This window comes from Hylobates moloch, unplaced genomic scaffold (genome assembly GCF_009828535.3).
Source record: "Hylobates moloch isolate HMO894 unplaced genomic scaffold, HMol_V3 SCAFFOLD_2, whole genome shotgun sequence".
Lineage (NCBI taxonomy): Eukaryota > Metazoa > Chordata > Mammalia > Primates > Hylobatidae > Hylobates > Hylobates moloch.
Genome location: NW_026652277.1, coordinates 146681588 through 146707086, shown reverse-complemented (window position 1 = coordinate 146707086; position 25499 = coordinate 146681588). Strand labels below are relative to the sequence as shown.

The 25499-nt window shown below is 35.4% G+C and overlaps 1 protein-coding gene across 1 annotated transcript in view; it reads right to left on the bottom strand.

The window, feature by feature from the left end:
* Positions 1 to 25499, bottom strand: part of LAMA2 (laminin subunit alpha 2) — a 656337-nt gene that overhangs the window by 440241 nt on the left and 190597 nt on the right. Inside the window, exon 4 of the mRNA XM_058435730.1 lies at positions 5725 to 5967. Coding sequence (XP_058291713.1) covers positions 5725 to 5967 — 243 coding nt within the window. The remainder of the gene's footprint in view (positions 1 to 5724; positions 5968 to 25499) is intronic.

Here is a 25499-nt window from a genome sequence, read left to right as displayed (position 1 = left end):
TATACCTACTATGTAACCATAAAAATTAAAAATAAAAACATTTTTAAAATCTACCTATTAATAGAAACACAAGCCCCATAAACCAATAAAAAAGAAAAAAATATGCATATATTAATAAAAAATGATTGATGCAATGAGAAACTGTTTCCTCTGTAGCATTGGTTCCCAAAATCCAGAAGCCCAGTTTAACTATGAAAAAACATCAGGCAAACCCAAATTGAATAATAGTCTATAAAATATCTCTAAATATCTCTTAAAATATCTCTTAAAACTGTCACATATCAGTGACTACATGCAAAATAGTACCTGAATTGGATCCCAGAAGAGAAAAAATGAAATTGGTAAAATGAATGAAACCTGAATAAGGTCTGTGGTTTAGTTAACAATAATGTATCAATGCTAACTTCTTAGTTTTAACATGTGTATTGTCATTATTTAAGATATTATTCCTAGGGATAGCTGGATGAGGGAATGTGAGGATTCTCTATAATCTTCATACATGTGTGTAAACTTAACATAATTCCAAAATAAAAAAAATTAAATGCATGTGCAACTTCGCTTCTATTTATGGTAGATTATACAGTAAGAGTCAACACTCTCAATGATAACAACTAGACAAACTGGATAAATATACAAAAACACATGTTTAAAGCCATGTGAGAGCTATCAAGAGGGTGAAGATAACCTTCTCAACATCAAGGACAAAAGAGATGTCTAGACAGGTGATTGGTACGTTGTGACAGCTTTTGTCCTGTGAGCATTTTCCTGTCCAGAGACTTGGCTGAGAGACTGAGCAGCACTTTTGACAGCCCTGCTGTATTAGGAGGACAAAAGCTGGATTCCAGGACTGCATGGGTGGGACTTTGGTAATTCCCACACGCTGGCTTGGACTCCAAAGACAAGCAGCATGGGAATGAGCATATACTGGAATTAAAGCAGCTGTCATTGGGTTATAGCAACACTTTGAATCATCTGAATGTCCCAGAAATTTGAACCCCTAAAATTGAATTAAGATGATCTAGATTTCCATTGCCTGGCAGTACCATCAGAAAATTCACACAGGATGAAGACAATATACTAGCTCTCAAAGTATTTCTACACATTCTCTTTCAAATACAACTTCTGTTATACAAAGATAATCAGGCACATAAGAATGTAAGACAGCATAAAAAGAATCAGCAGATGAAACAGAAAATAAAATATATCCAAAAAGGCCATATATTAGAATTATCAGACAAAAACTTTTAAAAATAATTTTTACTTTATGCTCAAGGAGATTAAAAATAGAATATTGAAAATTTTAGAATAAATCATATTATTAAATTAAAACTTTACTATAAATATAAAATTTCAAAGTAAAATGAGAAAAAAACTTCAATTTGACAATGAACCAGGCTGGGCACGGTGGCTCATGCCTCGTAATCCTAGCACTTTGGGAGGCCAAGGCGGGCGGATCATGAGGTCAAGAGATCGAGACTATCCTGACTAACATGGTGAAACCCTGTCTGTACTGAAAACACAAAAATCAAGTGGACATGGTGGCACGTATCTGTAATCCCAGCTACTCAGGAGGCTGAGGAAGGAGAATCACTTGAACCTGGGAGGTGGAGGTTGCAGTGAGCTGAGATGGCGCCACTGCACTCCAGCCTGGGTGACAGAGTGAGACTCTGTCTCAAAAAAAAAAAAAAAAAAAAAGAAAAAAAGAAAATGAACCAGAGAAATTTAGAAACTGAAAAATATATGAAATTAAGAATCCTATGAATAACTTTAATAGCAATATTTACATAGCTGAGAAGAGAATTAATGAACTAGAAGTAAACCAGAGGAAAATACCTAGAATGAAGATACAGAAAGACAAAAGGATGAAAACTAAAGAAGAGAGTTTAAAATACATAGTGTATACAGTAAAAAATTCCAAGTCATTTTTAATTAGAATCATAGAGCAGAGGGAATGCGGAAGAAGCAATATCTAGAGAGGTAATGACCGAACAGTTTTCTGAACTGATGAAAGACATCACTCTGCAGATATGTAGAAAATAAAAAGGTACAATCTAAAGTAGCATTGCCCAACAGAACTTTGCGCAATAATGGCAATGTTCCTTTCTGCCCAATCCAGTGTGGTGGCTGCTAGTCCCATGTGGCTACTGAGCACTTGAAATGTGGCTAGTGCAATGGGGAAATGGAATTTTAATTTAATTTTGATTAACTGAAATTTAGATTTGAATTGCCACATATGGCTAGTGGCTATTGTAGTGGGCAGGGAAGATCTGACGCATCATAGTAAAACTACTGAAGAACAGAGATAAAGAAAAAAATATTTAAATAAATCAGAGAAAATCACTCCAAAAGATGGTAATCAGATAGCTGCATTCTCTACATAAGCAATGGAAATCAGAAAACAATAAAATGTGCCAAAAGAAAATAACTGCAAACCTAGAATTCTATATCTGATATCAATATCCCTCAACAATGGAGGTAAATTCTGTATGTACCGAGTTTAACGCATAGGTATTATTGGAGATGAATTTGCATATTGGCTTTGAGACTTTTGAGATAAGAGTTGTTGCTGTTTTTCCCATATTCTGAGAAGTTATCTTCTCAATGTGCCTCCTTCCACTCAAGTAGGGGGTGATTTATCGTTCTCTGTACACACTACTTTTATAGTACTTATACTATCATATTTTATTTACTGGTTTATATGTTTGTTTCTCTTATTTGACTGTCACTTCTCTGTAAAGTTTTGAACATAAACAATAATTGTATTCCAGGGATTAAGTGAAAGTACATAATTTTAAAACTAAAGCTGATGAGTGAGATTTATTCCACAGCTACTTTGTCTGGATAATGTTAGAGAAAAGTATCCAAAACTTTTAGAATATCCTCAAATGTTGTATGACAGCCAAAGCTATATATTATTTTAGAATATATCATGCTGCCTTAGAACAATTTGGGCATTGAACTAATTCGCCTATTAAAGAAATTTAATCCTAGAGAGATTAAATCATTTGACCAAGGTCCCACAAATAACTGGAACCAGTACCAGAATCCAGGTCTTCTAATTCCATGTGTCTTTTTCTATGCCATGATATCTCAGAATTAGGATTCTTTCTACTTACATTAGACCCAGCAATACTGTATCTCCTCTGAACCATTTTTAAGTTTAGCGATTGTCAACTTTTAAAAGTCAACTTCTAGTCTTTACCAGATTATGGATGAAATATTTACCTAAGAATCAGAGAACTCAATTATTATTTCAGTTATATTATCATTGAGCTGACAGTCTTGGAGAGTACCACCTGTCTATTCAAAAAAGTAACATATTCCACAAAGTAAGCTATATAAAATGAATAGATAGCCTAGGAGAGGTGTGAATTTAATTCTTATTCTTCATTCTTATCATTCTATTGCAAATATTTTGAATTACTTTCTGTTCCTTATTTCATTCACTTCCCTATGAGTGACAAATAGATGTAAGGAAACATGTCACAGAGATAGTTCAGTCAGTTGCTCCTAATAGTTACCATCAATAAGTAGTTTTTAGTAAGTGTTGTTTAGGAGTGAAAACAATAGCCAATTAAAGAAACTAATTAACTAACAAACACGTCTTTTGTTTCATATTGGCAGGCTGACTTGGTTTAAGGAATGGAGAACCATTATTAATGAAGGGAGAGAATGGGAAAGGTATATGCTTGTGATATGCATGTTACATACCTGCCTAAGTGTATGTTATATTGCTTAATAAATTTCTGAATTGAATAATTTTTAAAGGTATAGAATAGTCTTAAAATATTAGAGAATTATTAGTCTTAAGTAAACTGAATCTAGGATAAAAAATAATAAAAATTCTACTTAAAACTCTTTCTGCACTCCCTACTCCCATATCCTCAGGCCCAACTGGCCAGGAATTGGATGCCTCTAGGCACAAAGCAAGTTGAACAGCTGTTTGACTCAATACATTTGAGTCCTTGTCATTTGGCAGATTGAGATTTCTGCTGAGAGTACCATTTGGAATGTTTTTCCCCAAAACTGGTATTTTTGAACATGGAATTTGAAATATAGTGAAGCACTGGTATACATTAATATAAAAATAGTGCCTAATAAGGGTCTGACAGATTTATGCCAAAAACCTGATTTTCCCTAGAATTGTTTAGAGATAACCCTAGATTGGCTGGTGTGGGCATGATAGAATGTGAATATGGGTGTTCTGAAAATGTAAATATAAATGATGATACTAGCTTCGGATGTGTGGACTATGTGGGAGAGAATATCAGACATGAGTATCAATGGAGATGTACATAATTAGGTAGGATGAAAGGAGGTGGGTCACATATACTAAAGGGAGACAAGTTAGGGAAATATACTAAAGAAGTATTGGATAATCCAAGAGAGTCACTAAGTCAAAGTTTGGGTATTTGAGAGAAGACTAAGGATAATAATAAAAATAACAGTAGTGGCCGGGCACGGTGGCTCACGCTTGTAATCCCAGCACTTTGGGAGGCCGAGGCGGGCGGATCACGAGGTCAGGAGATCGAGACCACGGTGAAACCCCGTCTCTACTAAAAATACAAAAAAAAATTAGCCGGGCGTGGTGGCGGGCGCCTGTAGTCCCAGCTACTCGAAGAGGCTGAGGCAGGAGAATGGTGTGAACCCGGGAGGCGGAGCTTGCAGTGAGCCGAGATCGCACCACTGCACTCCAGCCTGGGTGACAGAGCGAGACTCCGTCTCAAAAAAATAAAAATAAAAATAAAAAATAAAAAAAATAACAGTAGTAATGGTTATTATTTCCTTAATGGCAACAAAACAATAAATACAGCACAGAGTACTTAGTGTGCATTTCAGCATTGTTCTAATGCTTTAAATACAATAATGCATTTAATCTTCTTGACAATTATATGAGGTAAGAACTATTATTATTCCTGATTTATGGGCGATGACACTGAGGTGCAGAGAATTTAAGTAACTGGATCAAGAACACACAACTAAGCCAGAAAACAGAAAAAAAACAAAAAAACCCACCCCCCCCCCCCCGCCCCCACACACAACTAATAAACTAATAACAGCTGAAGCCATGGTTAGAATATGAGGCTTAAAATCAATGAATGAATCTAAAATCTTAACCACAGGATGAAAGACACTGGAGAAGTAGAACATATTTGAACTAAGCATATAACCTAGCTTGCACATCACTGAGAACCTAAGACTTCCTGCACATTACTGTTCCACAAAGCCTGACCCAGGGAAGAAACCCCACTGTAGCCGTATGTGGTGACAGCAGAAAAACATCAAAAGATTGAAAGAATTACTTTTCATTTGGGTCTTTCATGTGGATTACATTTCTTCACAAATTCATTTCTTTTGTCTCCAATCTTCAGACCAAAGTACACTCAAATGTAAGGCCACCTTAAAGGTCTCCAGTCCTTCTCTAATCATTAGCAATCCTCATTGTTGAGAAAGTCTCTTTATATGTAAAATTAATCATTGACTTTCCAGATTAAACCTATTTCCTCTTCTCTGATCTTTACTGGAGATGGGAGACACATGAAGGTAGTTAAAATTCTAATCACCTCGGGTTTTTCTTTTTTATTTAATAACTCATTTAAATGTACTTTTGCTAAATCCTATTTTAAAATCTCCCTGACATTACTTACTGATATATTCAGGTCTTTCTGACAGGCCTATTTCGCCGTCTTAAATGTGCTTAAATGGTGAGTTTTCTCATCTTACCTCTCCATTTTCTAAGGGGTGTATCTTGGAGTAAAACGAAGTGCAGATGACCTCATCGTCTTTGGCATATGACGGTGGCCCAGTGCGCGGATAAATATTGTAAAGGGTTAGGCACTCCGTGTCTGTCACAGCATGATACTGCCAGGGCTTGTATTCAACATCATCAAGAGAGCGTTCCAAAATCCAGTTTCCAGGCCGGGGGGAGTTAGCTGCCTTCACAATCACATACGCAATCTGGAACACCTAGGGAAGAATAACAACAGTAACATTGAATTCCCAAATATTCTCATCATTTTATGTCAAATATAAGTCTAAATGCTACAGTAGATTTTATTTCAGATTTTATCCTATAATCTTATAATGTTCTCTGAAATGATTTTACTATTACAGGCTCATATTTAATAACTTTTTTTGCTAAGAAGTGATGTTTTGTTTTGACAACCATGGCTTTAAAAGAAATGGATTAAGACTGGATTTTAGTAACAACTCATTGGCAACATTTCACCTGATGTTTAAAGTTCCATTATAATTATTACCATCTAAAACATTTATTAATAGTACATGCCAATTTACTCACCTTACTGTGTTAAAGACTGTAAAATACAAGCTAGAAATTCTCAATGTGAATAGTGCTTGATAGTTTAGAAAACATGTTTACTTATATCACATAATCCTCAAAAAAGTGCCATTTAGAGGGAGTTAGTATGGTACAGCAAAAACAACATAAACACATTCCTATGTTCAGATTGTGGTTCTAGCATTGTGGCAGTAAATCCTCAATAAATGTCCATTCCTTTACAACCCCAAATAGAAAATAATGGAGGAGAAATTCCAGTGTTATGAAGACAACGGATTGAACCTGAAACACACTAAATGAAGGGTTTCTGTACCTTCTCTTTACAAAAGGTAAACATGCAAGAAAAGGGGTGAAATAAAGAGGTATTGTTACTGTCAACGGAGTGACAATGAGAGGAATGTGGCAATGCTCTATTTACAAATTTGTATAGAATTTGAAGATGTAAAAAAAGAAATATTCTAGATGTTTTGTAGTAGTGCATATCTGTGTCTTTACCAATGTAGTCCAAAAGAATAGTGAAGAAACATTATGGAATGATATTTATGTACAATGTTCTAGGTAGAAAGACAGATATGAATTAGTTTAAATTACTATTCCACCATCAATGGGTTGTTAATATATTGTAATAGTGAGATAAATGAAAAGTGCTATAATAATAAAACAGTATGATACGTTCTTGACTAGTAAACACTATGAGGTATCAGAGCTTGGCAGCTCTAAGCTCTAAGTGGATGAGGTCACTGGTGGGGCACAATTGGGAGGACAGGCTCACTACAATGTGATGAAAAGGCCTGCTGAGCTACAGAGGAGATCCTGAAAGGGATGCTCTAGAAATACATTTTATCTGCTTCATAGTTTTGACATGGTAGCTCATGCACACATGTATAGGATGTATGGTATACCCTAAGGGACTAGATTTAAAAATATAAAAATTTGGTATGGAATGGGGTAATACAGGTGGCTCTGATGCTAGTCCTTCGAGATGTTTACTTGAATGCATGCATGCTCAAGAGCCATGGAGGGGAAATCACCCATCGAATGAGTCAAAATAGGGTTAGTATTAGCCTTTTAGGCACAGTTGTGGAACAACTAGTGGATAAAATACTGAAATGCTTCTGTACTTGTTGACAAATCACTGCTGCCCAACCTCCCAAATGCCTCCTCTCCCTTGAGACCATCTGATTGACCCCAGCATAGCAAGGACAGCCAAGATATTTGTCCTGAGGGGTCTGGGCTTTGAGCATTCTGTTTTATTGAGTATCACTGCAGGTGAGAAATACTGATGAATTTATATTTACAAAGGCATATAGATAAGTATAACTGCAGATATACACACGTATCTATATATGTGTCTGTAACTGCTTGAAATGCCAAGACATTTTGGGAGAGGAACTATGTGAACATATTAAAGCTGCCACCTTTAGAAGTCAAGGAAAGAGGAGGACTTTTATTTTCCGTCCCGCATTCTGCTATATTTTTTGTATGAACACAAATGTTTTACTTTTAAATAAAATTATCTTTAAAATAAAGACAAAGTAAAATAAGTAACAGAGAAAGGGCAAAAGTAGGAACAACACAGAACATGTTACATCAACCTTTATAAAAGATATCTGCTACTTATGCATTTTTAGGTATCATTCATAAGGAATTGTTTTTTAGACAGTTCATATCGAACAACTCATCATGTAGAATGTCTTTATATAGAAATTCACCAAGAAACATATCAATTGATTAATCTTATAAAATGCACAGATAGAGTTGTCTCTACTATAAAATATGAAATATCCTGGTCCTAACTACTGGTAATCCCAAAGTATTCCTGACAAGGTCTTAAAATGATAAAGAAGAAGAATAACTAAATTGTGGACTTGTAGAGGCCAGGGCCTCTAGCTTTTACACCTTTTTTTTTTTATTTTTCCAGACTGCGTCTTGCTCTGTTGTCCAGGCTGGAGTGCAATGGCACAAGCTTGGCTCACTGCAACCTCTGCCTCCCAGGTTCAAGCAATTCTCCTGCCTCAGCCTCCCGAGTAGCTGGGATTACAGGTGGGTGCCACTGCACCTGGCTAATTTTTTTTTTTTTTTTTTGTATTTAGTAGAGATGGAGTTTCACTATATTGGTAAGGCTGGTCTCGAACTCCTAACCTTAGGTGATCCCCCTGCCTCAGCCTCGCAAAGTGTTGGGATTACAGGCGTGAGCCACCGTGCCTGGCCAGCTTGTGCATCTTTAACCCATAACCCATTTCCCATTAGGAAAAAAAATGTACAAATCACTGCCAGCACTCATTTAATTTTACATAAACACGTTTTTTTGAGGCTGAAGCAAATCTGACTTATTTTCAATGTGAAAACAAAATATAAAAACTGTTCTTAGAGTTATTTCTAAATAAAATTTATCTCTAATCCTAATGTAACAGAAATGTATATGATGATCAGAATTTAATAATTTTTATATAGCAATGCTGTATTTTCTAGTATTTGATTTCAGCAATCAATAATTACTATATTTTGTATATGGAAATACTACTATCAAACACAGAATGCTATAAATAGAATGATGTCTTTTGTTTCCAAAGTCAGTATGCTAGAGCAATGCAAAAAGAATAATAAAAGTGAGATATTTTGTGGCAAACTTTGGGGATAAGGTTAGGACAGTAAACCACAAGTTATTTCGGGGTAAACACTACAGCCACAAGTGCCGTCTGCAAGTATTCTTCGGGCAAATGAGAAATGGGTTAAAGATGCTATATTCCTTATTATAATTCTTCTGAAACGGTGGGCATTTGATATTTATTACATTTAGTTGGATAGCCAAAAGCACAGTAATGTGCTTACATGTTACGGTTGTTACGTTTGACACTGGTCTTTCCTGTTTGTTAGAGCTTGAATCCCAATTAGTATATATTGTCATCTGCAGGAACTAAGGCATACATTCCTGGAGTGTTTGCCCTATTAGGTCTCTGTGAGCTGAGAAAATTACTTAAACTCTTTTACCCTCTGTTGTCCGCTGTTTCTTTTCTAAAGACACAACCAGGGAAGAGATAATGAATACAAAATACTGCGTGTTCTTGTGAAAGAGAGAATCTAGGTAAATATTCCAAGTGAGCCTGTTTCCTTCCAGAAAAAAAAAAAACATAGAGATATTTTTTAAAGATATAAAACAAAAAGAGAGATAACAAAGCATATTAGAGATCACAGGTACTCACTAAGAAAAAATAAGACTACACTAAGGTTATGGATAAAGAACTTTGCTTAGAAAGCACTCAGCATGCAAATATGGGATAAGGCCAAGTTCTCATGCAGCTACAATATGGATTTATGACTTCATAGCTCCTGTGTTGGCTCTGGAATAACAGATAAAAATAATTCACGACGAGAAGTTCTACTAGAGACCCCACAGACTCTTTCTATAATTCAACATAACTGCCAGCAGTAAGTGACATGGAAAAGCAGTCACCGCCTTAAAGAACACTGAATGAGTCCCATTTCAAAACAATATCCCTCTTTCATTTATTTTCTATGGGTTCTTTCACAGTCCATGCAAAATTAAATTTGTTGGCATGGAATTTCTTTTGGACTTCTTAAATGACTTGAAAGTCATGTAGTTTTTGAGTAAACTTTTAAAATGTAGTGAATAGCATTATTAAAAATGTAATAAATAGCAGTATTCTTAGCAGGCTTCAGAGAGTAACTGTAAAAATTTTAACAGCAATTTTCTAAGTACTGTGCTCCAGATATTTAATGGCCCTAATAAAATAACTCTCTAACGTTTTCTATGCTACTTTTATTAACTGTGTCTTGTTTTCATTATAAAGACCCTTCAAAATCAGTAGTTATAATACCTCATTTCCAGATGATTAACTCCCACCCCAATCTGTTCTGGTGTGCAGCAAGGAAGGCAGACACCCCATTAATAAGTATTAAAATGCTATGACTGCTAGGCTTTGAGGAACCTAAGAGAACATCTCATGACATCCAAGTGTCTTTTCTGTTGAAGGGCACTTGTTACAAACTTGGTGGCTTAAAAAAATCCCAAATAACTTTAAAAACAATACCAAGTGTTTGACAATTTATGTAACAAAGGGAACTTTCTATTTCCTATTCCATTTGTTACTCATTTGCATGTCATCTAACAAAATATCATTTAATTACTGATGTAGCATTGAATTAGATGTTCCTCCTATAATAAGAAGAGTATTAAGAACTTGATCTCATTTAGTGTGGAAATGGAGAATAGGGTCTTTCTAAAGAATCCTTTAGTCTCAAAATAATAAGCAACAGACAATGATCATCACATAGAGTTATGCTTTCCAATCTTTTGAACATCATGGCTAAGATAAAATGATATTTCTATAGCACTGGGGTTTTTACCAGTGTGCAGGAGCCCTCATAGCTGGAAGTGAGCAGCCCAGGAACTCTAGCTACTCTAGACCCTTCCCTGCATCTGAATATCTTAGCTCACCTATACCCATGTCATGTCTGAAAACCAGAACCAGTTTCTAGCACATGCATTGCTAAGTCTTGATTAAAAAATAATAATAATAAAATCGTCGGCCAGGCGCGGTGGCTCTCGCCTGTAATCCCAGCACTTTGGGAGGCTGGGGCAGGCAGATCACGAGGTCAGGGGTTCGAGACCAGCCTGGCCAACATGGTGAAACTTTGTCTCTACTAAAAAATACAAACAAAATTAGCCGGGGATGGTGGTGGGCGCCTGTAATCCCAGCTACTCCGGAGGCTGAGGCAGGAGAATCGCTTGAAAACCAGAAGGCGGAGGTTGCAGTGAGCCAAGATCGCACCACTGCACTCCAGCCTGGGCAACAAGAGCAAAAAAAAAAAAAAAAAAAAAAAAAAAATCCTCTACTACGATTCTCGGGAACCCATTGTATCCCAGATCCTTTTTCCCCAGAAGAATCACAAATCTAAGAAATGCTACTAAAGATTATTGTATTTTGGAGATTTACAGAGACTTTTGAGCACCACTGTTAACGCAGTTAAGAGACCCAGCCAAAGTGTGATTCTGTAATGATGTAATAAGGCCATAGGACTTCTGTTTCCTTAGGCTGATCTCCATAAAAGCCGTAAAAATATTAATGAAGGTCACTCTCTACAGAAGACAATGCTTTATCCTTCTCATAGGACCTGAATTGCTCTCTTTTATTTATTCTCTCTTAACCTCTCAAGAGAACAGCATGTGTCTAATTTCTGCTCAATGTTGAGCTCCGTCTCCTTCCCACATTGCTCTCTGTACCTGAACTCCTATAGCAAATTGATGTACATGGAACAAAAATGCTTCACTTCTAAAGAGGCTCTGCACTTTTCTAGTATGTGCTCTTGCCCATGTTATGGATTTTAACATTTCCGTGTACTGTGATGCCATCTCTAATATATTTGGAAAGCCCATCTGTACTCTTAGTTCTAATAGTGTGTTTTTCAATTATCTTATTTATCCAAATAGGAATGGTGGCTTTCATTAAGTGATGAGAGTTATACAATATCAGAACCAGAAAGGATCATAGACATCATGTGTTCAAGCTTAATACCCACTGGAATAATCTGGGAATCTTTATAGAACTGCAGGTAATGTCTCTCTCTTTGAGTTGATACATATAGCCAATGTGATTATCAGCTCTTCCCCTGTGACGCTAAAGAAAAAAGAAAGAAAATAGAAACCAATAACAAGAAAAAGATGACAAGGGTTTAGCATTTTTCCAGAAAGTCTATGGTGAGTTGCTGAGGAAGGAGAGCGGAGGTCATGGCCTAAAGTACTGAGTGGTTGCAGCAGAGCAGAAGTCTAGAACCTCACCGAGGTAGATCTGATGAAAGCAGAGGTGAAAAGTGGGCTAAAATGGAGAATGTATTAAGTCTGTGTACAACAGAGGATTCACTCAAAGCCCCATCCCCACCTAAGCCACATAGAACCTGGCTCTTACTCTGTAACAAAAATGTCTAGGCAATCTCAGAAAATTGTTGTTCACTCTCATCTTAAAAATTCCCTGAAGAGATACTTACACAGATTCTGACAATGCTATAACTGGACTTAAGTCAAGCATCAGTGATAAAATTTTTAAATGATGTTTTAAACTTGAAAACATTAATGTGGAAATATGTCTAATTATTATTTTCTGTGTGAGTTTTATGTCCCCTTATAAGTTTACATTTACTTCAATAAACCTAGAATAATGTGGTGGGGAGTTCAGGAGGAGCTTGCCCACCCATATTTTCTGGTAAATTTACTTCAAATACTTTCACATAGTGAAACGATTTGTAATTGTCACTGAATTACTAAGTGCAACCCACTTATCCAACTTCCTACCCCTACCCCTGCAAGTGTGTACTGCAATTAATTGCTAAGCATGAAATTCCTGAAGTTGCAGGTAAGCAAACAGGCCATTTCACCTCCTGTGTTGTAACCGGCTCCTGTATTATAAGAGAAAAAGAAATACTCTGCCCTCAATTAAAACAGACTTTTTATACTCACATTAAACTCATGAGAAGGTAACACATTGGAAAATGAATTATTCCACCACCCCAGAATTCCTAATAATAATAATCTAACTGGATGACTAATGATAATCCTTTGAAGAGAGCATTTTCAATTATTTGTTGAAATTGTTTTTCTAAAGGGTTTAAATCAATGCCTAACTCTTCAAGGGACAGTATTTGAAGGACTTCTCTATCTCACTCTGCAAGAAAGCAAATCTCAAAGTCTAGCTCTGAAAAATAGCAAGAGTTATTTTCAATGTCCCTAAGAGAACATATAAATGTAATGCAATTTCATTTTTTCATGAAAAGGTTAGTTTTTTTTTCCTTAGTGCCGAACAACTTGATTATAAATGTGACTTGGAAGAATTTTAACAAGCAATAATAAGCAAGAAAACCCTGAGATGGAAGAGCAATGAATAGCGGGATTTACTGTTAAATGAAAAAAGCAACATGGCGTAAATTGCTATAGTACACAGGATGCTACAGTTTACCACAAGGTTCACTGTGTATAGTTTACTATGCAGTTTGCTATGAAGGGAGCCCCCATAAAATGATGGACCTGTGGCCATTAATGCTGATCAATGACCAGAAACATCCCCAAAAAAGAGACACCCAGGTATTTTCTGCAGTGTGATGGAAGCACACAGCACAATCTATAAAGTGGTTGTGCCAAAAATATGAACCCTGAATCAGAGTAACTCTCTAAATTTACCTATCAGTTTTCAGGAAATATAGTAGTAGAGAAATACGCAAACAGTACTACAGGAACCCTAAGTAGCAAAATGCAGGATATAAGAAACACTATTGGACAAACAACACGGTTTCGTCAAAAAAATAAGTTGCAAGGAAGTAAAAATGTTATTGACTGAGAGACCTAGATACATCAAACAAATGCAGTATGTGACTTCTTGTGAATCCTGATTCAACTGTTTTTAAAAAACTTGGAAGCAGGTCTGATGAATTTTAATACTGAGTAAATATTTGTTAATATTAAAGGATCAGTAGTAATAGTATTAATTTTTAGATGTGACAATGGTTTCCTTTATAAAAGTCTTATCCTTCAGAGATACATAATGAAGTAGTTACGAAGCGAGTAATACATATGGAATTTGCTTCCCAATAATCTGGAGAGGTGGAGTAGGATGTGGATGAGTTGAAAACTGATACAAGAGGGGTCCTGAGTTAATACTTATGGATGGGTGTTGGGTACATTTGAGTCCATTGTATTCTCTATACTTTTGTGTATATTTGAAAATTTTTATATCAGAATAAAAAAGCTTGCTAATACATCTCATTTTAATAAACAAACTATTGATTCCCTTTCACATAATAATATTACTACTACTGGTAATTTAGTGCTTGCTCTTACAGAGCAAACATTTAATGCATTTTCTTAATTATCTTGTTAAATGGTTAACTCTGCCTCTTACTGTGAATACACTGCATTCTTTGCTCAAGAAATATGCTTTAATAATTCTTTCAAATTAATTATCAGCTCTAAAGGGTATTGTTGGCCCATAAGGTCTCACAATTTTAGTCCAGTCTTAAGAAAACGAGTAACACGAGTGAGCAGAGTCCAAATTGGAATGAATAAGGTCCTCCCTCGGCTTATTAATGCATTTAGTACTCCATGCTTCATTAAGTTGCTATCATTTTTAACAACGTTAGCTGCAGGGAAAACCCAGGCAAGCATTTTCCTTGTCTTTAGCACTACCCTTGACATCTATTCTCTTCTCACATATTTTTCTCTCATTTGAAACAATCTATGGTTTCAAAAGATTGACCTGCCTCCTGTGAATAAGTCCTTGGCGCAGCATGGCTTTCCCACCAGCTACTGGTAAAAGAGCAGGTAGGCTGAGTCCCTCATGGAACATGACAGTCCTTTCAATGAAACCGTCACAGAGTACAACAATGGTGTGAATCACAGGCAATCAGAAATATGACAGTTTAAATTTGCCTTCTAAAATTTATTCACCCTGGAGAAATACCCGGCATTGCCTTTGTTTTTTGTGCTTCCGTAGTTACCAAGGTAAGAAGAACCTACACATTCTCCAATTTATGACATTACACACATAAATGAATCACTCTAGTTCAAAGCATTTGGGGAATAATAGCAAAGATTTGTAGTAATGGGAAGTGTTAGAAGTATAATGTTAACAGAGTAGAATAACAAATCAAAGACAGAAGAAAGTTTCTGATCCTGGTTCATGAATTCTTTCAACAGATCAGAGTCAGTTAACACTTAGTCAATTTTAGCTATTGCAAATGAAATATCATCTATTTTCAAGCTTATGTATTGCCCCATTTTCTTATCCTTCTCTAGGGAATTTCTTAAGAGTAGCCTGTATCCTCTGCTGTTTATTACTTTCCCACTCCTTTTCTATTTAATCCCTTGTAGCCCATGCATGACCTAATCGCCCTATTATAATCACTCTCAGGAGTTATTATAAACTGCTTGCAAAATTCAGTCTTTCTCCATCATCCTCATCTTTAAAATGTCCACAGATCTTGATTATGTTGTTCTTCTCCTTTCTGAAACTTTCTTTGGAAAAGTAATATCTATTAATAATTTAGAGATTTTCTTTTAATAAAAGGAAACCACATTTTCCTAATACAGCCCCTTGCCTAAAATGGAAGGTTAACAATGGCAGAGGAGAGAATGAAGATAGAAGGAGTGTCCAGAAGACAGCACTAACTGAATTTCTCTCCAACCCCTGTATGTGTGCCCCTGCTGTGGTTCTTGTTAATTAGAGCTTTTTAAACAAAGGTGTGTCCCAATGTTCTAGTTCCTAATAATCTTTTCCTTGGGGAAAATAACATTTTATTTAGGATCTACTTTTTGCCAGGCACTTTATTACACAGAAATTTGTTTCTGCTAACAAGAACTCTAAGAGACAGGTAGTAACTGATTAGAAAATTGAAATGAGATAGGCTAGTTATGGTAGAGTGAACAACGGTCCCTCAAAGACATCTATATTTAATTCTTGGAACCTGTTAATATGACCCTTTATATGGCAAAGGGAACTTTGTAGATATGATTCAGTTAAAGACCTTGAGGTGAAAGGATAATCCTGGATGAAAAGAGGGAGGCAAAAGAAGAGGTTAGGGTGGTACAACAGAGGATTCAACCTGTTCCTGGTTTTGAAGATGGAGGAAGGGGTCATGAGCCAAGGGATGGCGGTAGCCTGTAGAAACTGATTCTTCCAGCTTCTCTCCTAAATGAATGAATTTTAGAAAATGAATTCTACCTTAGAGCCTCCAGAAAGAAATGCAATACTGCCCACACCTGGACTTTAGCTCAGTGAGACTTGTGTCAGACTACTAACCTATTAAACTGTGAGATAATAAATTTGTGAGGTTTTAAGCCATTAAGTTTGTGGTAATATGTTGTGTTAACAATAGAAAACTGACACACTAGGTAACTTGTGCTACTTCACCTGACTAGTACATTATACAGCAACTTCATAGATCCAGTTTTGCCTACTTTTGCTTTTTGCAAAATACCTTTCATGCGTATGAGTATTTCAACTAACTTCTTTATACAGATATTTTCTACATCTGAATTTCTAACCTAAGGTTATTCTCATGTCTCATTTTATATTTTAAATTAACAACTGAGCATTTCTTTTTGATAATTTAATTTTGTTTTGTTATGAAGCAAGTTTGCCTTTATTTTACCACCAAAACTGTTATAAGTTGCTAGCAGTAGATACCATAGAATATTGTTAATGTCTTGTATATAAAAGATGCTCAGTTATTTTAAAAATTCAATTGAATAGATTATGAAAAATGGGATGCCACCTCTCAGATGGTTTGAGGTTCCTCTGCACATACCTAATGGGTGAACATATCTAACCAACACAACATTAATAAATAGGGATGCTGCACCCTGCATTGATAGATAGGAAATTCTACCAAAATGACAATCTTAAATATTTCTAAATCACACATTCTTTCTTTAAAACGAAGACTTGCAAAAGAGAGCATTCTGCCAACTGTTTGTCAAGCTGGCCTTTAGCCTTCACCCTAAATTTTAAAGTGGTGACCTCAATTGCCAATGAAGTGTGAAGAGTACAAATGAAAGGAAAAAATGAGATGGCTGCAAGCCTGATATCATTTTGGATGTGATTTAAAAACAAGGATAGGAGATGACGCTCATCTAACTATACAGACATTTTCTCAAGATGGAATGCAAAACAGTTAACAAATATTTCTGAAAAGCTACCATTTTTAAGAGGACATGATAACATTCTTACAAGAATCACCCTGCAAATTCTTCTCTTTGTATTTTCTCCCGATTTTTCTGAATTTGATACTAACCACATAATAATACAACTTCAGTGACATCAGGTCAGAAATAATTTACGAAGTGCTGAGAGCTGGATTTCTGAAGCTCAGAAGGACCCGTGGAACTCACAGTACTTAGAGAACTCCTCCGTCCTTTTCATGCTGCCTTCAGAAAAATACGTTTTGCTGTTAGCAAGTTTGGCTGCTTATGGTCCTTCCAAAGTTCCTCACATTGGCCTAATTGGTTCCAACAGAGTAAAAGTCCTTTTTTAAAAATATGTTACCGGCTGGGTGCGGTGGCTCACGCCTGTAATCCCAGCACTTTGGGAGGCCAAGGCGAGTGGATCACAAGGTCAGGAGATCGAGACCATCCTGGCTAACACGGTAAAACCCCGTCTGTACTAAAAAACAAAAAATTACCCGGGCGTGGTGGCGGGCGCCTGTAGTCCCAGCTACTCGGGAAGCTGAGGCAGGAGAATGGCGTAAACCCGGGGGGCCGACCCCCCAGCGGGCCAAAAACGGAGAGCCCCACTCCAGCCCTCAAAAAAAAAAAAAAAAAAAAAAAAAAAAAAAAAAAAAAATTTTACCACTGGATAAAATCAAGTGTCTAGTTTAGTCAAACTAGGACTCATGCTACAGGAGGCAAAAAAGAAAAAATTTTAAAAGTGACATGAGAACAGATTTCTAACATTAATATTTTTCCAATTCAACAGGTTATGAGTGTCACAAAAAATCATGGTTATAGTTGTCCCCAAAAGGGTGAATAATTTTGGAGACTTTCTGTAATGCCAGGTGTCCTGCTGTGAGCATTCAATCATCCCTTAACATGATTTGTAAAAGCCTTCACTAGAAAAGCCTATAGACATTTCCATTTAAAGTAGGACAAAATGTCATGAAATTCTGATTCTGAAATCCCTGTCCAATAAAACATTTAATCACAAAATCTAGAAGCAAATCTTAGAAAACAACATATCTTTAGGAAACAGAAGTAGTATTTCACCAATATGGAATCAAACTCTTCCTCATTTGTGATACCCAAGGGATAAAACTGAGTCCATAGGGCTTCCTGGGCAGTCTGTCTGACTACAATTACTTAACAGCAAATGGTAAAGCGGGAAGATCTTCAGTAGCATAACCAGACACTATAAACTGAGTCCATGTGAATGGCAAAGACTGGATAACAGAACACCATGCAATTCTACTATGAACACATATGTAAACAGATATCATAAAAATACTTTAATGAAGTGTTTCATTATGAAGCCAAGATTCTGTTAAACCTAAACATAAGTGGATGGTTGTAAAATGATTGCAGCTATTGGCAAAGCCTTATTAGAGGTATGAAGAATGGAGGCTTAACTTTTCCTTATCCCAGGGTTTATGCCTGCAGTGAGTCTAAGAATGGTACTGCAAATAGTGAAAAGGAACAGCAGGTAGTAAATACTGTTCACTTATTGAAAGCTGATTTTACATACATTTTGCATGGAGGGGACTTTTTCATTGTTTGCCTGCTCAGCATATTACACTATCAAATATCATCACTGATAGAAGTGAAGAACAACAGTACGACTATTAAAATTCTTGAGTTAATCTTTTTTGTGTCTAGGTCAGAAACTTCAAAATTAGAATACAAGCCAAAAGAAGGTCATGATTTGAATTGTAGATATTCTTGACATGAACAACATTTTAGAAATGTATCAAATGCTTAAAGTACACAATATACCAGACTAACTTCAGATCAATTTTTGCAGCTTAAACATAAATGAAATTATTTAAAGATGAACAGAATACATTTAAATATCTACATTCTCAGTAATCTTTTTAGGAGGTTGAAAAGAGAACATTCAAATGGGGATTGAGGTGACCCTTCAATTAAGAAGAGTGGGAAGGACAGTTGTGCCTGCAGTCAAACCTACTTTGGCTAGCATTACTCTCACCTTTGTTTTTCAAAATATGTATTACAGATTTTAATATTCTGCATTTCCATATATATTTTAAAGACCACAGAGTGACATATTAACTTGTTCACTAATCCATTTATTTTACAAATATTATCAAGCAACACATTACTTACTGTGCCGGACTTTAACTTAGGTGTTAACATAGAGTGGTAAAGAAAAATTTGAACAGGCAATACACCTGCGGTGCAGTCTGCACTGCTCTCAAAATCTAATCGTATGTATCTTTTCTCAACTCCTTGTCCAATAACATCATATTGGTCCTTGAAATCAGTCATGAAGGCAGTATTTACACCATGGAAAGTGGCTAACACTTTAAATCATGTTTATTTTTATTTTTTAAAATCCTCTGGAGAGAACAAGTTGTTAAACATTTTTCAGGATAACGATGCAATGACAAACAAGGAAAATGAATAGGTAATACAATTTTAGGTGGAGGTTTCTATAAAAAATGGTGATCTTCTGAGAAGGTAACATTTGAGCAGTGACCTTAGTGACTCAAGTGATGAAGCCATGTCAAGATATTGGGAAATGGCATTTAAGGCAGAGAAAAGAACAAGTATAAAGACCCTGATGCAGGAATAAACTTGGTTCATCTCAAGAAAGCCAATGTGGCTGGAATAAAATAGGAGCAACAGATTGTGGTCAGTTATGACATTGGCGAATCACACAAGGGTCAGGTAATGTGGGCTGTACAGGATGTTGTATGTATAGGTTTCAGACTACATATTCAGGGAGTCCACAGTTCCAAAGAAGTCTTGGAAGCAGGAAAATAGTCTATAAGATCATACGTTTGCAATTTAATTTTTAAATAACTAAGTTTCAAATACTATGCAGTTACATGGGGATGTTCACAATATCCAGTTAAAAAATGTAAAACTTTATAAAGTTTATTTTTATCTTTATTGGTGTGCTGCCCATTATATATACATGTATTTGTGTGTACACGTGTGTGTGTGTATGTGTGTGTGTGTGTGTGTGTGTGTGTGTGTATGCAGAGGAGAACTAGACGGAAATAAATCCAAATGTTAATGGTGTTAACTATTTTTTATAAGACAAATCAGAATCTATATTAAAAACTTTATAGAAAAAATATTTGTAAATATAGCTATGCTTGTTATAAAACCTAGACTAAAATATCAAGATATATATAAGGAAAACAATCAATAGGAAAGTAGCAATGGAAAAACCAAATGTTTCAAGAATAAAATTTAAAAGCATTAATTTTAAAGCATACTGAAAATAATAAAAGGTAATGATTTTAAAGAGATACAGAGAAAGCTGTTTGATGAAATGCACTTTAATACAAGAATGTAGTTCACGAATGAAGTTGGAATTCGAAGTTTTAATAAAAAATCAAGAGAATCAGCTAGTCTCAAGATATTCAATATACAGAGAGGCTATAAAGATAAGACTTTTCTCAGGAAAACAAAAATACAGACAACTTTAAAAAGGACTGTGAATAAATTAGAGTCTTATTTTGTTACAGTTCAGAATATAATATACTTTATGTGCATTCCCAAAACAGAATCCCCACGTTATGCAATCGATAGAGAAACATATAAATGCTTTTGTTGAAACTTTTGGAAACTTGAAAATGGGTGCCTGCTGGAGAACTAGCATGTTATATCTTTATTGGATGTTTAAAACGTTCGGATTACCAAAAAATTTCATTTGAGGTTTGGATTGTCAATTTATACTATTCTTAATCAGGGAATAACTTCTGTAATATTATTGTAGTGGAGTGAGAGAATATAATTAAGAAAGTAATGTTACAGTAACACAGACAGGAAAGCTCAGAGATGAGAAAATTGAGCAAAGCAATGCATTATTCAATATCTATTCATTGGTTACTTATATGCCAGTCACCAGTATCCACTTAGGTACTGGAAAAAGTAATAAAAATATGAAAAAGGATTACCAAGAACTCATATAGTCCTACATTTAAATAGGATAATATATAATTTCTACTGGCTTTTAATCCAATCATCCAGTACTAATTTCATTTCAAATGTAAAATGTATTGTTAAAGTTCTCAATATGTTTTTAGGAATATTTTGATTGTTATATATGACTTAAAAACCTAGATATTTGACATATTAATTAAACAAGTTTCTGATAAATGGTTTTTAAATAGCAAGTTGTTTCAGCATTTTCCACATTGATAATGATACGAAAAGCATGTGATTTCTTGTGTTTAAAAATTATCCTTATTTTCTATCTTCAGAAATGCTTCTTCTATAAAATTTGGAGTATTGAATTCATTTAATGCTTATAAGTAATAAGAACTTTGAATCCTCTGTTTGTACTTAAACATTCAGGCAGGTATTCCTTGTGATTACTGAGAGAAGTTAAATGTTCTTCCTTAGGAAAATCAATGAATCACACTAAAAATGAAGAAAAAAGGGCTTAAACTTCCGGAAATGATTTTGACAAAATGGATCAATGATAATCTTTCTCAAATCTTCCAGCACAGTGTTTAGCCTATTGCAATTGAAATTACCCAAAAAGAATTATGATCAAGGACCCACAATTTCTGAATGATTTCTTAAAAGAAGATTACTTAAATTGACCAATGAATAGCATTTAATAATACAATAACTTTCTTCAAAACATTTGGAAAAAATCAAGAAAACATATGGACATTTCATTGTTTTTGTTTCTTTTTTTATTATTATGCTTTAAGTTATAGGATACATGTGCACAACGTGCAGGTTTGTTACATATGTATACATGTGTCATGTTGGTGTGCTGCACCCATTAACTTGTCATTTACATTAGGTATATCTCCTAATGCTATCCCTCCCCACTCCCCCCATCCCAAGACAGGCCCCGGTGTGTGATGTTACCCACCCTGTGTCCAAGTGTTCTCATTGTTCAGTTCTCACCTATGAGTGAGAACATGCGGTGTTTGGTTTTTTGTCCTTGTGATAGTTTGCTCAGAATGATGGTTTCCAGCTTCATCCATGTCCCTACAAAGGACATGAACTCATCCTTTCTTATGGCTGCATAGTATTCCATGGTGTATATGTGCCACATTTTCTTAATCCAGTCTATCATTGATGGACATTTGGGTTGGTTCCAAGTCTTTGCTATTGTGAATAGTGCCACAATAAACATACGTGTGCATGTGTCTTTATAGCAGCATGATTTATAGTCCTTTGGGTATATACCCAGTAATGGGATCACTGAGTCAAATGGTATTTCTAGTTCCAGATCCTTGAGGAATCGCTGCCACACTGTCTTCCACAATGGTTGAACTAGTTTACAGTCCCACCAACAGTGTAAAAGTGTTCCTATTTCCCCACATCCTCTCCAGCACCTGTTGTTTCCTGACTTTTTAATGATGGCCATTCTAACTGGTGTGAGATGGTATCTCATTGTGGTTTTGATTTGCATTTCTCTGATGGCCAGTGATGATGAGCATTTTTTCATGTGTCTGTTTGCTGTATAAATGTCTTCTTTTGAGAAGTGTCTGTTCATATCCTTCGCCCACTTTTTGATGGGGTAGTTTGATTTTTTCTTGTAAATTTGTAAGTTTATATGGACATTTTAGTAGTCAACCCAGCACTTCAGGTTATATCCATACATGTATTTGAGAAGTTAGAAACATTTTTGGTAAATCCTAAGTTTCACTTTTTAGAGTTTTAAATCCTAAGACTCTTCTGTAGTAATTTAATTTTGTTTTTAGTGAGATTCTCACAATTATACATCAGAGAGACCCTGATGCTTTTAGTTGCTCTAAGGTTCAGGTCATCTGGAGTATATAGGGCAAGCTTTGACATCAGAAAGAACTGGATTTAGCTTGTGCTCTATTGTTTTCTAACTGTGTCATTTTGAGGAAGTTGTTTAATTTCTGTGATACAAAATGTTCTAATTATAATAGTAACTTTCTTACAGAGTTAAAAAGTTCTATAAGATAATTTAAAATATTTTGTCCAGTGTCTAGGACAAAACAGGATTTCAAAAAGTGCCAGTAGTAACTCCCTGGAGATAAAAATGTGTCTATTGTAATTCCAGACACAAGCATTCATAAGTTACATTTATATTATAAAATCTGTAATTTATCCAAATAATAAAAGAGTTCATTTACTAACTGACTCTTTTCGAGTTATCATGGGCCTTGCATTGGCGACATATCACAGAGGCTATAAAGATAATAATTTTCTCAGGTATCTGACAATATAGCCTAATTTAGAAAGGATATATTTTATATGTACTTATAGGCACATGTATTTGTATATGTGTTGTATATGTACTTACAAGCTAAGCAAAATTGTCCAGGATTTAATTTCCTTTAATGCAATGTTGTATCTGTCATTTTTCAAGAGTCTCAAATTTTACATGGGCATTCTTCACTGCTATTCTTTCCAACATCAAAGTTATTTTGTATCTCTTACAATATTTCAAAATTGTCTCAAGAAATATTGGAAAACGATGACTGAAAATATGAACCGCTACCACTTCACACTCATTTGATGCTAACTATTTAAAAAGAAAAAAAAAAAAAACAGAAAAAAAAGTGTTGGCAAGGGTGTGGAGAAATTAGAATCCTCGTGTATGGCCGATGGGAGTGTAAAATGGCGCAGCCACTATGGAAAACAATATGGTGGTTCCTCAAAAAATTAACAGTAGAATTATAGTGGTTCCTCCTTATCCTCAGGGGATACATCCTAAGACCCTCATTCAATGCGTGAAGCCCATACACACAATGTATTTTTCTATATATACACATCTTTGATAAAGTTTAATTTATAAAATAGGCACCGTAAGAGATTTAACAATAACTAATAAAAAATAGAACAATATAAGTTATGTGAATGTAGCCTCTCTCTCTCTTAAAATTGTTTTTGTATGTAATATTTTCAGACTTCAGTTTACCATGAGTAACTGAAATCTTAAAGATTGAAGCCCACATGCCCATGTTCATACTATTAATAACAATAGCCAGAAGGTGGAATTAACCTGTGTTCATCGATGGATTAATGGATAAAAAATGTACCATATATGAACGTGTGTGTGAGTCTACTTATACATACACATTGGAATATTATTCAGCCTTAAAAATGAAGGAAATTCTGATACATGCTACAACATGAAAGAATCTCGAAGACATTATGTTGAATGAAATAAGCCAGTCACAAAAGGACAAATACTGTGTGGTTCCACTTGTATGACATGCCTAGAATGATCAAATTTATAGAGACAGAAGGTAGAATAGTGTTTGCCAGGGGCTGAGGGGAGAGAATGGGGAGTTATTATTTAATGGGTGCAGTATTTCAGGTTTTACAAGATGAAAAGCATTGTAGAGCTGAATGGTGATGATGGTTGCACAACAATGTACACTTAAAAGTGGCTAAGATAAAAAGTTGTTTGTTATGTCATTTTACCATGACTTTTTAAAAAATAGCCATAGCATATTATAAGAGGCTAACCATAAGCGATAATGTGGTCCAAAGTGTTAAACATTGCATGAGTTGAGAAAAAAAATAGATAATCTTTGACAAAGAGTCAGTAGGGTACACAGGGTTTCTTTTATTTTTTAATATTTTATTTTTTAGGGAGAATTTTAGGTTCAAAGCAAAATTGAAAGGAAGATACAGAGATTTTGGCAGTGGCTCATACCTGTAATCCTAGCATTTTGGGAGGCTGAGGTGGGCAGATCACTTAAGGTCAGGAGTTTGAGACCAGCCTGGGCAACACAGTGAAACCTTGTCTCTACTAAAAACACAAAAATTAGCTGGGTATGGTGGCACGCACCTGTAGTCCCAGGTACTCAGGAAGATGAGGCAGGAGAATCACTTGAATGCTGGAGGCGGAGGCTGCAGTGAGCCAAGATTGCGCCACTGCACTCCAGTCTGAGCGACACAGCGAGACTTTGTCTCAAAAAAGAAAAAAAAAAAAATACAGAGATTTCCCATACACTCACTGCCCCCATAAACGTATAACCTCCCCTATTATCACTATCCCCCAATAGAGTAGTACATTTGTAATGACTGATGAAACGACATTGACACATCAAAATTACCCAAAGCCTATAGTTTACATTAGGCTTCACTCTTGGCCTTGCACGTCCTGTGGGTTTGGACATGTACCCATCATTATAGTATCCTACAGAGCATTTTCACTGCTTAAAAATCTTTTTGCTCTGCCTAGTCATCCCTCCACTCCCCCAAATCCTGATTTAGTTTTAAAGAAAGTGAGAAATAGTGTCTTGATTGTCAGCCTGTGCAATGATGTGGATGAGAACAACAGCTTCCAGAAAAGGAATCTTTCTGACATATCAAAAGGTAATATAAGAAGTAGGAGCTATTTCAGTGAAGAATTTGGAAATCCTATGAGGTTCTCTTGAAAGAAAGATATATAAGGTGCTATACATTACATAGGGTTCTCTATATTACATATTCAAACAAAATAAAACAACTTTATATCTTCTCATCTGTGTTGCACTACATATACATATTTATCTGTGT